Source organism: Podarcis liolepis (assembly GCF_965112155.1).
Source record: "Podarcis liolepis genome assembly, chromosome: 4".
NCBI classification, from domain to species: Eukaryota; Metazoa; Chordata; class Lepidosauria; order Squamata; family Lacertidae; genus Podarcis; species Podarcis liolepis.
In genome coordinates, this window is record NC_139558.1 from 84776797 (window position 1) to 84792789 (window position 15993).

At 42.8% G+C, this 15993-nt stretch overlaps 1 protein-coding gene across 1 annotated transcript in view; it reads left to right on the top strand.

Moving 5' to 3' along the window:
- The first annotated feature begins 532 nt into the window (after positions 1 to 532).
- CWF19L2 (CWF19 like cell cycle control factor 2) overlaps positions 533 to 15993 on the top strand; it is a 72051-nt gene continuing 56590 nt past the window's right edge. Inside the window, exons 1-4 of the mRNA XM_083499376.1 lie at positions 533 to 775; positions 9991 to 10101; positions 11584 to 11700; positions 14843 to 14956. Coding sequence (XP_083355502.1) covers positions 692 to 775; positions 9991 to 10101; positions 11584 to 11700; positions 14843 to 14956 — 426 coding nt within the window. The 5' untranslated portion in view covers positions 533 to 691. The remainder of the gene's footprint in view (positions 776 to 9990; positions 10102 to 11583; positions 11701 to 14842; positions 14957 to 15993) is intronic.

Consider the following 15993-nt stretch of genomic DNA (forward strand, 5'->3'; position numbering starts at 1 on the left):
TTCGTTCAGGAGGTCCGTTCTTAACCTGAAACTGTTCTTAACCTGAAGCACCACTTTAGCTAATGAGGCCTCCTGCTACCGCTGCGCCCCCGGAACACGATTTCTGTTCTCATCCTGAAGCAAAGTTCTTAACCTGAAGCACTATTTCTGGATTAGTGGAGTCTGTAACCTGAAGCGTATGTAACCCGAGGTACCACTGTATTTATGTGAGGTTGGGTTTTTTTGGTTGCAAGTCGCTTTGGGTTTTGCCTTGTGCAAGAAAAAAAAGCGACTAACAAATGTAACAAATAGTAATGAATAAAGAATGCCGCTGAGATGATCTCCCTCTCTTTCTTTTTAAAGAGAAAGGAAAACAGTAACTCCCTAATGAAGCCTTGGGCTGTTTCCTTCATTTGACCAAGGCTGGTGGCGCCTCTCCATCCAGCTGCTGGACGTCATCAGTTCGAACGCTGCCCTTCAGGCAACCAGGAAAAAGGGGTTCCATGGCAACGCCTAGGAACACTGAGCACGCGCGAGGAGCAGGAGGCGGAGACCATTGACGTAACCTTTCGCTCCTCCCTCCGTCCCTCGCAGTTTTTTTTTTACGTCGGTTTTTTACATGCTTGCGCACGCGTACTAGCGCGGGGTGCAGGACCCGGAAAGAGGGGCCGGTTTGCTTTACGGCGGCGCTCGGCGTTTTCCCTTAACAAGCATGGCGTCCGGGTTTGAAAGCGAGAGGACTCTGGCGGCGCGTAAGGAAGAGAGGCGCCGCCACCGCGAGGCGCTGCTACAGCAGGTGACGGACCGGCTCGGCTTGTCAGCCCGTTGCTGGGCCCTGTTCTCACCCAACTTCCGAAGGAACCCTCCTTCTCCTCCTCTCTTTCTCGCTTCCCTCCGCCCCCATTCAAGCGTCGACGGGACGTTTTTCACCCCTTTTTTGTCTTTATTGTGTAAATAACATGAGGTTCTCGCTCCCCCACCCCCCTTTAGCCCTTGTTTTGAATCGCCGCCCCCCCCCCCAGGTAATAGGGCCATTTCCCTATTTCGGAACAGCAGTTCTCTGCAACGGCAGGACATGTTTAAATTCCTCTGTGATTGCAGGAAGTATCCCCGAGAACTCTGGGAAATGTAGTTCTCGGAGTTGGGCTAAGGACCTCTGCGCGGTAGTTCTGAGCACCCTTCCCAAACCGCAGGAATCTTTGGGTGAGGAGGTGGGAGAGGAGCAATTGCAGTTAAAACTAGTGACAAGCCAATGCGGGTTTATCTTTTTGGGGGGCTGTCCTCTTACCTTTAGGACATCTTCATGAGGACGTTTGTCTCCATCTATGAATCCTTAGATTTTTTTAAGTTGAATTCAGGAAGCACCCTTCATCCGAAGACCACAGGGCCGGGATATACGTTTATCGCCTGCGCATTTATCGGCTGAACTTCTGTGGTTTCTGTGTATGCATTTCCACCTAAAGTCATACCTCAGGTTGAAGTAGCTTCGGGATAAGTATTTTCGGGTTGCGCGCTGCGGCGACCCGGAAGTAACGGAGCATGTTACTTCAGGGTTTCGCTGCTCACGCATGCGCAGACGGTCAAAATGACGTCATGCGCATGCGTGGAAGCAGCAAATCACGACCTGCGGACGCAAGTTGCGTTCGGTGCTGCATGCGAACAGGGCTCCGGAACGTACTACTGTACTAGAGGTCAACCGGTCCTAAGAGTTGCTTTGTACATCACAAAGCTTTCCTACACAAAAGTTGTGTGAAAGAAATTGTTTGTAAATCCCCCCCCTCATAATTTTGTCCAGTGTGGTGAATGCATGTGCACCAAATAGATGAATTGTGTGTTAAGGATTGTTAGGAAAGGGATTAAAAACAAAGCCACCGATGTCATAATGCCACCATGCACATCTATGTTGTGACTGAACTTGAAGTGCTGTGTACAGTACTAGTTTCCACACCTTAAAAAGGAAGCTGGAGGGCTGGAAAATGTTTAGAAAAGCACAAGTAATATGAGGATAGTTTTGGTTGATTGTTGGTTGGTTCTGTGGGATTTATCCTTTGGGGGAGATATTCAGTAGAGATTGATCTTGTCATACATTCTGTTTCACATCTATATGAAGCTGTTGGGAGGCGAATCTGGGGGTGATGACATCCAACTTCATTATAATTATTTATATTTATTACTTGCTTTACTCTTAAAAGTGACTCAAAATGACTTACAGCACAGTATTACTGCTAGAACCATTTAAAAGAAGCAAGCCAATGAAAAGGCTTTAAAAAATCTATTCCAATAAAAGAGAGGTCTTATGGAACCTGCCCCATTAAAAGAGGTCACAAGTTCTTGAAACCCTTCAAATAAGGGTGAAAAGCCCAGGTAAAAAGAAAAAGTTTTGCCAGGTGCCTAAAAATTAATCAAAATGGTGCTAGGTGATCCTCCCTGGGTGGAGCACTCCCCATAAGTGGGGAGCTACCACTGAAAAGGACCATTCTTGTGTTTCCAGCTTCTGACCTCTTGTTGATGGGGACCATGGTGATAGGTCTCAGATGATAGTTGCAGATGACCTTTGTGGGGCACAAGCCTGGACTGCCCATATGACAAGTCCCCACCCTTTCGGCCTTGGTGATGTGGTGCAAAGGAAAGCAGAGCAATACATTTGGCTCTAGCTTGACTGCAGGAATTGTTGGAAGGAGGCATACAAGGCGCCATCCAACCATCTTAGGGACTCCACTCTGGAATTGTGTAGGGTTTACTTTCTTAGCTTTTTCTTCTCCTGAAGATGTCCTGAAAGGCAGCAGCTACAGATTTTTCCTCAGGGTTTGCTCCCGAAGTCTTTCTCATGAATCGAGTATAGCCTCAAAGTAGTGGAGTGTATAGGATTACAGTGGTAGAAAAGGCACTCCCAAGTTGAGTTCTCCTTCTCTTCCACAACATATTGGATTATTTACTCCATGTTGTGATAGCACATGTTTTCCCCCATTCCTGCTAGTGGCAGCCCATGGCGTGAAGGGAAATAGAATATCATGATTTGGGATAAGTGATGCTACATGTTAGTGGGAAAACACGGTGCAAGGATGCTGTCTTCAGAAAAGGTCCCCTGACTGCTGTAACCCATAGTTGTGCTCTTAAAAGCAACAGTTTTCTTGGTTTGTTTTTTCTTGTGTAAATGATGGCAGTATGCAAAACACATGATCCAAACAGCTTTGAACAAATGGCCTTCATACCTGATAAATGCAAGGTGGCATGGGGCTGAATACTGAGGAAGTTTGCTAGGGATGTTGCAACATGGCAGATTAAAAAATCCTTTAGTGCAGATTGCCTTTCTGCCTTGGGGAAAGGCTATTTAGAACAGAGTTTCTACCCTGGAGAAGATCAGAATGTGTGAAAGAGAAAGTGACAATGCTTGGTTGTGTTTAGCTCATTGGTTTGGATTGGGGCATCAAAATAGAGACTGGTTTAGTAGAATTGCAGTTACCAGAGTATTTTTTGAAAACAGTTGTGATGCCTGAGGGATGTCATCATGGGTGCATCAGCTGGCGCTGTCAGACATTTTCAGCACCTGTACTAGTATTTCTGAAGGTATCTGATTACTGTGGAAACAAATGCAATGACCAGGTTTAATTTTGAATTGACATTTCATACAAAAACAAAAAAAGCTGTGTATGATCTGCTTTAGCCTGTTAGAAAGGAAATCATGAGATTAATCTAGTACTTGTGTGTATTTTCTTGGAGGTAATCTCCATAGAGCTCAGTCAACCTGACTCTCATGTATTGTGCATAATATTGTAGAATTTAACAAATAATTAAGTTATTAGTATTAAAGATATAAGTAACAAAACAGACTTAAAGCACCTGGGGTTTATTTATTAGAACTGAATTCCAATTATCCAGTAATTAAAAGGTTCATGTTTGACAGTCCAAGTCACTATGTTTTCTCCTTCTGCCTATCCTTTGTAGATTTGCTTATGAATTCTATATATGATCTGTGTTTGAGAAGATGTGATGTATTTGCACTTAATTTTTATTTATATTGTAACTGAACTATGGTGTGAGCAGGCAATGGCTTTGATCTCAAGATCTATTAGTTATTTGTGGCTGAGAGGGATTTGACTTCTGTTTTGGCTTAAACGTTTCCCCCCACCTGCCATGGCCTTACAGGATATACCATTTTTAAAAGCGAGAGGAGTTTTAAAAGCAGTTTGTTTGATATGGTGTGGCATCACAATAACCCTGTAAATCATTGTTTTTAAATGCTACTGGTCCTCTCGGAGCCCTTTGTATCTCAGCCAGTGTTGCAGCAGACAGAAATTGTAGTGCATTTTACTGTTCCTTCAAGTGCATTAGAAATTCTTTTTCTATCCTGCTTGTGAAAAATGTGAGATTTAGCAATGCTTCTGAGAACATTGAAGAGGGCCTCCTGGAAACTATGTCAACTCTCTCAGGAATATAGCTATAATTTTATGAAAAATGCCTCTCACTCCATAGAGATATTGGAGCTTTTGTGCAGGATTTAATAGACCATAATATTCCTTTGCCAAATGGTGGTAAAATGGTGATTTTCACTGAAATTTCACAGAGAAGGGGTTTTGAAAGCATTTTTAAAAGTGTCCTTTTGTCTCCATCTTTGTTACATTTGTTCTGTTTACGCAAGAACTTTCTAGAGTGGCTTCTATATTCATTTGCAGAGGTGAACATAGTCAAATAGTTAACATTTTGTCCTCCAAATAATTGAATATAATGGTGTTCCGTTTTCTGGGTTTTTTTGCTTTTAAAATGTACTAGTTTTTCCACCTGCCTGCACAGTGGGGTTTCTAGAGTCTCTTCTTCCTCCAGGAGAGGAGGACAGTGATTTATGGGCTTTGGCGCTGCCTGCAAGGCAGGGAGGGGGAAAAAGTATGGTCAGAGCCATCAGAGATGGAGATGAGCACACAGGACATGTCGGAGGAAAAGGCTGTTCAGGTGAGTGACAGGCTAGTCAAATCCCTGCCATCCCTCTCACCTCTCTGTCTCCTAGAGCCAAGAGGGGCCTGAAGAGGGAAGAGCAGCGAGGGCTTCCATTTAGGAGAATCATAGAATCATAGAATCATAGAGTTGGAAGAGACCACAAGGGCCATCGAGTCCAACCCCCTGCCAAGCAGGAAACACCATCAGAGCACTCCTGACATATGGTTGTCAAGCCTTTGCTTAAAGACCTCCAAAGAAGGAGACTCCCCCACACTCCTTGGCAGCACTCCTTGGCACTCCTTGGAAGTCTCAGGTTGCTTGTGTGCACCCCGCCAGATGAGAGTGCAGAAGTTGGAGGGGGAGTGTGGTCCCACTGCTGCAGCAACTGCTCTGCAGTTTCCACTCACTATACTGAGAAGACATCTTATTCCCAACCCACCAATTATTACAAAGCAAACTTTGGGTGTACAAAAATGTAGAGGGTGAAATACAACATTGTACTCTTCTCATTGTTCTGTCTGCGCAAGTATTGCAGCTTGCCAGATGGAATGAGTCCTCTCTCTCTCCCTGCTTACGTGCTATTCTAGGGTTTCTCCAAGCCCCCACAAGCCAATTTTGGTGTGTGAGGGGAGGAAAGCCCCATTGCGCAAGTGGAAGTCCTTGCACAGAGCTTCCACTGATGTGGCTGGTTAGGTGAATCTCGCTCATGGCAGCAATGAAGCATAATTTATAGGCAGCCTATTTATCCACTTCCACCTAGGGCAATTTAGTATTAAACAAGTGTTAGCAATTTCACTCCTTCGATGCTGCAGATGAGGTTGTTGTAAATCACATGCCTGTCTGGGACAAGTGTGGGAAACAGAAGACAGTCTTATGTCTTCCTCTGTAATGTACTTTCACTTTTATTTGTTCTGTTTGTTCTCTCGGAGCTGGAGAGAACGGACACTATTATGCTTTTGTCTGTACATAGTGTGTAAATAAACAGTAGATTAGCTCTATGATGTCTCACTCTTCTTGCTGAGGAAGTGCCAGAAGCATCATTCTGATGTATGTTGCTAGAAGCACACTGGAAGAGAAGGGAGATGCCTTTTCCAGAGCTGCGTGTACCGGAGGACCACTCTCTTTCCATCTCTCACCCAGATAGGACTGCACAGAAAGCCCACAATTTACACACATTTAACTTGTGTACATTCAGCTTTACGTGCGTGGTAAAAGATAAAATTAAAAAGGGGGTGGAAAATGGGATGTTCTGAGGAAAATGGCTTTGGCAGTCCCAGCCACCATTGAACCCAGTGTGTTTTGACTATACTGTACACGATTTTGACTTTAGGCGCAATCCTTGGAATGTAACCCCTACGTAAACTGCTGGCTTCCTGTGATCTATACCTGTTCAGTTTCTCATGGAGTGGCATTCAGCATTATTGAAATACATTTTTTTTAAAGCTAGTAGTTGATCTTTTATCAGCATAAGTGACTAGATAGGTACTGAAATATACACTTTCATAGCCAAAGCACGAAATATGGTTGGTTTATGCCAAAGGTTATATAGCTGATCATGGTTCTTGCAATGTGAGGTTGTGTTGTCATGAACTTTGAAGATTATGTTGTGAAAATAGTGAGTCAGGAGCTGGAATTCATTGACACATTCCAAACATGACCTTCTGTTATCTTGGTATGTCCTCTCAGAATGTGTTTAAGAATCTCTAGAGGCCATTCCACTTATGCAACAGCAAACCTAGCTACTAGAAGTTCCTGTTGATACATTTGTGCATTTGTGTGCGCACATCTGTGAGGTGCATTTAAAGCTTTAGACTTCCTATTGTGCCTGGAACAATAGAAGTTAAATGCAGCCAGGCTCATGACATGAGGCAAAATTACTGGAAGGTATAAATTAATCTGTAAGGGCAAAAGGAAAATTGGCAGGTATTTCTGCGGTATTGGACAGCACTAATGAGCTCTGGCTCAGAATGAAAAACTTGCACCGGGTGAGAGTTGAAAAATGTGAAGTAATTAGGCTTGGCTTTTGTACCACAGGAAAGAAACCAGCAACTAGCAGGGGGATTTAATTATAAAATACAGAAGGGAAGAAAGAGATTGATGTCAGTAAGCTTTGTGTGATTGTATTAGGCTAATGGAACAAGAGGTCACTGCCTGATTTTTGTTTCTGCTTTAGTCTGGACGAAAAAAGTTTTCAAGGGGCTAGTTTAAATGAAAGTGTAACAGACCTGGATATGGGAGTGATGGAATACTGTAATTTAGGAATGAAACATGTATAATGCAGCCATAAAAGGTAAAGGGACCCCTGACCATTAGGTCCAGTCGTGACCGACTCTGGGGTTGTGGCGCTCATATTGCTTTATTGGCCGAGGGAGCTGGCGTACAGCTTCCGGGTCATGTGGCCAGCAGGACTAAGCCGCTTCTGGTGAACCAGAGCAGCACACGGAAACGCCGTTTACCTTCCCGCCGGAGCGTTACCTATTTATCTACTTGCACTTTGACGTGCTTTCGAACTGCTAGGTGGGCAGGAGCTGGGACCGAGCAACGGGAGCTCACCCCGTTGCGGGGATTCGAACCGCCGACCTTCTGATCGGCAAGTCCTAGGCTCTGTGGTTTAACCCACAATGCAGCCATAGTGGCCTCCAAATGTTGTTGGACTACTGCTGTCATCCTCCTTGACCATTGACCTTCTCGACTGGGCTGATGGGAGTAGGAGACTAATATCATCTAGAGCAGTGTTTTTCAACCACTGTTCCGTGGCACACTAGTGTGCCGCGAGATGTTGCCTGGTGTGCCATGGGAAAAATTGAAAAATTTGAAAGATTAAAAAAAAAAGTCAAATTTTCGCCCACTAGGCGGGCGCCGGACTGTGTCCACCCTATTTTCCATCCGTCCTGGGTGGGGATCAGATCAGATGGGATCGGATGAGAGCGGACAGATGGTCCGCTCTCATCCGATTCCCCATAGAGAGCAAAGGGGCTCTGACATCTCCCTCTCCGCACACAGTAGTGGTGTGCCTCATGATTTTTTTCATGAAACAAGTGTGCCTTTGCCCAAAAAAGGTTGAAAAACACTGATCTAGAGGACACTAGGTAGACAACATCAACATCCATCAACTACACCCACACTCACTTACGGACTCACTGTTAAGACCGTGTTCATGGAAGACAATCTTACTTGGCTACGAGTGATCGCCAAAGAAGAATAAAGAAGAGTAGGTAGAGAAAGCGCTGTAGTACACAGTTCTGCGATTAACACCTGAACTATGTTTTTGGCCTGGCATTAATTTCAATGAAATATCCCTGAGTGACCAAGCTTGTAATTGGACATCAAAGAGTAGTTCCCACATATCCCCCCCCCCCATCCCGGTTACTTCTAGTAATATAAACCACTTGGTCACACCATTGCTTTTTCCAGCTAATTTAATGAGGCAGGGAGATTTGTAGTACAGTGATGTCGCATCACATACTTTGCATTACTGGATATCTTTTGTGGGGTGGGGAGAGGAGACCGCAGCATAGGGCTGTTTGTTGGAGGAGGAGGAGCTATACATCACCAGTATCATCTAGTCTGGCCTGAAACCTGGTGACCAAATCTTTGCTAGCAAATCCTCCTGAGTCCTGAGGGTGTGTGTATTTGTGATGGGCACAGAGTTACTTGAGGTACAAGATTAGTTGGTGGCTTTAAGGATGGCACCTGATTTGATCAGGATGTCTGGTGTGATTTCCTTGTTGCCATTGTCCCACCACTGCCTTTCCTTACCCTTCTTCAGGAAGTCAGCCTGAAGACGTGAGGACAAAAATTGGGCAGGGCATGCCTCCATCCTCCTTGGGCGTGTCTGCTTCTAACCTTACCTTTCTGCTTTGGGTGAGAAAGTATGGGAGCGCTTCTAAATGCATCCTACTGATCATGCCTAGAAGTCCCTTTCCAACCTTTGTGCTAAAGATGTGAAGGTAGCATACACTGAGATGTTGTAGGTTTAGCCTGCCCTGAGCCCCCAACACACGCCTAGCCCTTGTGCGTTCAGACTGAATCTCTAAAGAGGGCACTTGTATTGCGGCATGTATAACCCCTGTTATCCATTTGGTAAAGGTTTTGTAGATAGCAATAGTGCTGATTTACATTGCTGTACTAGTTAGAAAGACCTAGATCAGCCTACAGCCCTAGTGCAGCACTGCAGGTTGTAATGTTGCACTGGTACAGTGGTACCTCGGTTTACAAACACCTCGGGTTACAAACACTTTGGGTTACAGACTCCGCTAACCTGGAAGTAGTACCTTGGGTTAAGAACTTTGTCCCAGGATGAGAACAGAAATCGTGCGGTGGCGGCACAGTGGCAGCGGGAGGCCCCATTAGCTAAAGTGGTACCTCAGGTTAAGAATGGTTTCAAGTTAAGAACGGACCTCCGGAACGAATTAAGTTCGTAACCAGAGGTACCACTGTACGTATAGTACCCCAGAGGTACTATAGCAGTGTCTGTACTCTATTGTAGGCATTTATTTTTCAGTGCAGTAGCTCACAGGACCAGATAGCGAACTTTTGTGAAAGCTTTTGTAAAATGAGTGAGGAGGTAACGTGGTGGAAGTTAGTGCCATTTTATCATTCCTTGGTTGAGTGAGTGAAGTGATGACCCAATAAATCATTGTGCTTTGGCTGATAAGCCACCAGGTGCTCAGCTTGTTCCACTGCATCCACTCTCTAACACTTTGCTTATGTTGCAAAAAAAGAAAATGGGGAAATTTATACATATTTTGCACTTATGCTCAAACTCTGCTTTTAATATGGGCCCGGAATCTTTAAAGTGTTGCAGGATGACTTAATTATGTTTTTGTTATAATAGACTAGATTGGGAATTCAGTTTTTGCTTGTGTGGTCAGATATAACGTTACTTTTCAGATCTTAGTCCAGCTTTCAGTGAAGAAGCAATGACTGTAATTCTTCTATTTTTAAAAAGCCCTTATCGCTATTCTGATGCACCAGTGGTCTGACAAATTAAAGTAACAAAGTTGCATACTTGCCCAGAATTAGAGTACTGTATTTCACCAAAGTGAAGTTGATTTTTCTCCTTTTCTCTTAATTAAGGCAAAAGTAGATTATGAAAAAGAAGAGCGACGCAAAGAACTGAAGCGACTGCGAGGGGAGGATACATGGATGCTGTCTGATGTGAATGAACGTTTAGAGGAATTGGGAAAGGTGATGTTTGTCACACCAACTAATAAATACTTGTGATTTATGTGTAATGACTATGCTAAAGCAGCATCACATAAAATGATGCTGTTTTTGGCATTGCGGTTGTATTCATTTGTTCTGTAAAAAGGCTTTCACTTGTTCCTGTTGCAAAGGTATGCAGATAGGTAACAATGGTTTAAAGGCAAATATCAAACGTGCTTAACTGTCTGTTTCCTGATAGGTAACCAACTAAAACTAAAATATACCACCTGCTGAAATTCTCAGTGACTTCAGGATGAAAAAGAAAGTTTCACTAGATTTCAAATTAAAACACCAACAGTATAATAATAGTAAAAACAATGGATTAAAAAGTTCTTGGCTAATGCCAAAACAAGCATCACTTACATAAGAGGCTCTCTATTCATTATTGTCTATTATATCTCTGAAGCCAGAGGCATCTGGGGAAGGCCATCTGAAGAAGATATTAAGGACCATGTGATTCATATAGGAGAAGATGGAGGCTTCTTTAAACAGTAGATTAATATTTCAAACAAATCTTCTGCAAGATCCTTTTCTGTGATGGCCCCATCTTTGGGTATTTCCATTTACAGGATGTATGTGACTGTTTTTAACTGTTTTTAAATGGGTTGCTTGTATATACCTGCATGAGCTTTAAGACTGACACCTGAACCCCCAAGATCTCCTGGATTGAAGTTTCCCGCTTCATCGGAACATGTGTACAATTTCTCACAGAAGGCAGCTGTGGACCCTCGTATAGCTTCTCGTTCAACTTTTCCAAACTGTGTTAATCTCTGCTAATCTAATCTGGGATACGATTCAGGAAATCTCATCATAACAGTTTGAAGCTTCTGGAAAAATGGTTGCACAGCACTGGCTACAACTTATATCAACATACAGTGGAACCTTGGTTCTCAAACTTACTCTGTTCCGGAAGTCCGTTCCAAAACCAGAGCGTTCCAAAACCCAAGGCGCGCTTTCCCATAGAAGATAATGCTAAATGGATTAATCCATTCCAGATTTTTAAGAACAACCCCTAAAACAGCAATTTAACATGAATTTTACTATCTAATGAGACCGTTGATCCATAAAATGAAAGCAATAAAGAATGTACTGCAGTCACACAGTCAGTCAATCAGTAGCTGAACTGGGTTCCACACAGTCACAAAAACAAAAAGAGCCGCAGAAATAAAAACGCAAAATAAATAGCAAAAACAGACAGATCTCAGTGTAACACTCAAAACGGAAGTGTGTAACTCAAAACGGAGCACATTCGGCTTCTGAAAAAAGTTCGCAAACCGGAACACTTACTTCCAGGTTTGCAGCGTTCAGGTTCCAAGTTATTTGAGTACCAAGGCGTTTGAGAACCAAGGTACCAGTGTGTATGTTTATTTCACATGTAGATTCATATTGCTGTTTCATAAAATAAGGTGTGCCTTATTCTTTCAAGTCTTGTAGCCTGACGTGTTGATATCGGTGTTTCTTTAGGAACATTCTGTTACCAAAAAGAAGAAAAAGGAGAAGCGTTCAAAAAAACATAAAAAAGAAAAGAAGAGCAAGAAGCATAAAGTTGAAAAAAACAATGATTCATCGGATAGCACCTCTGTAAGTTTTAATAATCGGAGTCACCAGTTGGTCGAAAGCTATTGCCACCAGTATTTGACATTGTCGCTCATAGGACCCTCGTACCTACGGGACCGCCTCTCCTGGTATGTCCCACAGAGAAATTTACGGTCTGCAAATAAAAACACCCTAAAGATCCCAGGCCTCAGAGAGGTTAGGCTGGCCTCAACTAGAGCCAGGGCCTTCTCGGCCGCGGCTCCAATCTGGTGGAACGCTCTGTCACAAGAGACTAGGGCCCTGCAGGACCTGACATCCTTCCGCAGGGCCTGCAAGACAGAGCTGTTCCACCAGGCCTTTTGTCAGGGCGCAGCCTGACCCCCTCCTCTGGCAATCTGCACAAAATTTTGCTTGATGGTTGCCATTAATTTGATTTCAATTTGATTTAATTAATTTTATAATGAATGTTTTAGAATGTTGAACTATTTTGATTGTTGTTAGCCGCCCTGAGCCCAGCTTCGGCTGGGGAGGGCGGGATATAAATAAAATTTATTATTATTATTATTATTATTATTATTATTATTATTATTATTATATATTTTTATGTACTTCTAAAGGACAAATATGTTGTACGTTTAAAGTACTATTGCCAGTACAATACAACATAAATCCCTTTTAAAACAAAGAGTGTCGATTCAGTCTCTGCAGTAACTGGATAGCATCTGAATTAAGGCTGGTAGCATTTTGGTGTCTCCTAAAAATCTTAATCTCTTGGGCCTTTGCTGGGCATTGATACCAATTGGGTGCAATAAGCATATCTGTTTGGGCTTAAAGTTGGCTGCAATTTTTTATTTTGTAAGAAAGTTTTAATGCGATCTTAATGTATTTTTCTACACCAAGAGAGCACTTTCTCTGTTGTCATTATAAATCCTCTCAAACTCAACACCAGTGGCAGATACAATTTGTTCAGCGAATTGACAGAAAGTTGAGTTCACAGCAGTACATCATCAAGTTAGCACTCATTCCTGCTCACATTTGCGGGTGTTTCTGGAAGAAGCAGAAATAAGAGGCAAATTCCTCACTGTGTCTCTCATCACATCTCTGTAGTAGCCTCAGCACAGATGTCAGTTAGCCATTAGATATGTTGTCCTGCCAGGCAGAATGATGATGGTGGTGCTTTTAGTGGGATGCTTGGGGAAGGAAAATATTTTTTCAAATTTATTGCTTCTACCGATGCATTTTCAGTGGCTGTGATCTGTGCCATAGTGCTGCTCAGGGGAAACATCATACAAAATTAAAGCATGTGTTTTGCATGTGCAAGGTTCTAGGTTCAGTTCTTGGTATCTCTAGTTAATGGACCTCAAGTAAGCAGAACACTATTGAAGAACTACTGCCAGTCAGACTCCATTATGCTTGGCTAGTTTCACCACTGGTTTGACTTTGTGTAAGGCAACTCCTTATATCTGATGGCCAGGATGTTTTCTCTTAGTCTGTGAATTTACTTCGACCTGGTCTTATTTCAGTGTTTAGGTTCTTCTCATATAAAATCAGGGGTTGAATCAACAATGCGGTTATATTTGTAGTGTTTTAATTCAGTACTTCTGAATTAAATTTTCAGTGGTTTTTTTTTAAGCCCATTAAATATAAAATGTAACATGAATCAGGAACTATGGAGAGACCTGGTCTTATTAGAGATATTGGATTCCTAGAATCATAGAATCATAGAGTTGGAAGAGACCACAAGGGCCATCGAGTCCAACCCCCTGCCAAGCAGGAAACACCATCAGAGCACTCCTGACATATGGTTGTCAAGCCTCTGCTTAAATACCTCCAAAGAAGGAGACTCCACCACACTCCTTGGCAGCAAATTCCACTGTCGAACAGCTCTTACTGTCAGGAAGTTCTTCCTAATGTTTAGGTGGAATCTTCTTTCTTGTAGTTTGGATCCATTGCTCCGTGTCCGCTTCTCTGGAGCAGCAGAAAACAACTGTCTCATTACATATGCTAATCATCTGCATACTATCCCTTGCTTTTTCCTGTAGGACTAATTTCAGTCGTCAGCAGGTTTACCATACCCATTGAGTCCATCACCAATCTTCTACTACCCTCCTGAGAAAAACCCCACCCCACCCTCCCACTATATATAAGGGTCTGGTGACTTCTGTTTCAGTGTATCTGAAGAAGTGTGCATGCACACAAAAGCTCATACCAAGAACAAACTTAGTTGGTCTCTAAGGTGCTACTGGACATTTTTTTTCATTTCAATGTATTTCGACATTTCAATGTATTTCGACATTTAAAAAAACATCAGTATAAAACTGTAGCATCAAAGATATGCAAAGCACAAAAACATGTTCTTAAAACTCGAAAGGCTGGGAAAATTAAAAGGGCTTCACATGATAGCAAAAAGACTGCAGTGTAGGCACCAGGTGAGTCTCTCTAGGGAGGCTATTCAATAATTGTGCTACCCTTGAAAACATTATTTCCTCCCATCTTGCCTCTTTTGGCAGAGACACAGAGAGGGCCTCAGACGATGGTCTTATGGTCTGCAGGCATAAATGGAAAGACAAGAGTCTTCAAGTGACCTGGCCCCAAACGGTTTGATTAGGTTTCTCTCCTGAATGCCTTCTTAATTCTGCCCCCATCTCATTTAAAAGAAAAGAATTGAAATGCAGTATTAATGTTGCCATTTCTCTCCTCACCCCCATTCTATAGTGCTATAAACCCAGTTTTGTAAGAATCAAATGATACTGGGAAAACCTGCCTCATTTTTAAGAGGTCATTTTAATACAGGGATTATTACATACATCATTATTCTTTGAAGCAGTGGGTCCAAGGTTCAACAGTCTGCAATCTTATTTAGTGTTGTATCAATGGTGATGGCATCCAAGCTAATAAATTGGTCCTGCTTTTCTTTTTGAAAAAAATTGCTTTAATGCATCTCAGCCATTCCTGACTCAGACCCCTTTTATCTGCATGTCTCCTGCTCGGGAATGCATGTAATGCCACCCCAATTCTATTAATTTGAAATTTCTTTCTACTTCCCTTTTTCTTCATGACATAAGGTAGCTCTCTGAAAGTCTGTCACTATTTATTTTTTTTAAACTGGACTGATTTTAAAGGCATAAGACCTTTCAGTCCTCTACAAATTTTCGATTTACACCCCGCCTCCCCAATTTGTCTTTAGGATTCATCAGAGGAATGGGTGGAGGCTTCAGTTTCACAGTCTTCGAACACAGAAAAGGCCTGGAACGTGAGCAAGAAAGAATCAGATGATGCAGGAAGTCCCAAGGCAGTTCAGGTAAGCACCTGTGGTTAACTGTTCTGAAGTATTTAGGATTTCTTTTAAGAGTTAAGGCCGAAACAGGTGGTGGTTTTCTTAACTTTCAGGAAACTTTCAGGAGAGTGGAGAGTTGTTTTGGATTGGAGAGTAGGGATTTTAATGCTTTTCTTCATGGCACTCATCCAGCTTATATTATCCATCCAGCAGCTGCACTCAAGGAATAAGGCAGGGAACCCACATACTTTTCTCTGCAGCTATGAGCAGGTTAGAAAGGTTTAAATCAAGAAAACGTCACGGGAGAGCAGACGGCTCAGTCCCTCCCTTTGGACTACCCCTGAGTTTCTTTCTTTATTAATTAAATTTCTATCCTGCCCTTTCTCTCAAAGCAGCCTATGGTCGGTATAATTAAAAATAAAATACAGACGTGTTTAAAGCATTTACAAACAGTTGCACATTGTCTCAGCTAGCTAGTACAGTGGTGCCTCGCAAGACGAAATTAATCCGTTCCGCGAGTATCTTCGTCTAGCGGTTTTTTCGTCTTGCGAAGCAACCCTATTAGCGGCTTAGCGGATTAGCGCTATTAGCGGCTTAGCGGCTTTTAAAGGCTTAGCGGCTATTAAAGGCTTAGCGGATTAGCGGCTAAAAGGCTATTAGCGGCTTAGCGGCTTAGAAAAAGGGGGGGAAGTGAAAAAAAATCGGAACACTCGCAAGACGTTTTCGTCTTGCAAAGCAAGCCCATAGGGAAAATCGTCTTGCGAAGCAGCTCAAAAACGGAAAACCCTTTCGTCTAGCGGGTTTTCCGTCTTGCGAGGCATTCTTCTTGCGGGGCACCACTGTAATTTCAAGCTAGCCGCCAAATGCCTGGTTAAACAGGAATCATAGAATTGTTGATTGGAAGGGATCCTGAATTAATAATGTAGGGGACAGGTGTACCTTACCAGGGTGGGTGTTCCACAAAGGGGGGGCTGCCATGCAAGTGTAAACTTTTTATTAGCTGAATAATTTTCTGACCAGTTATATAATTATTAGAGTTATTTCTATGCAGTAGAAAAAAA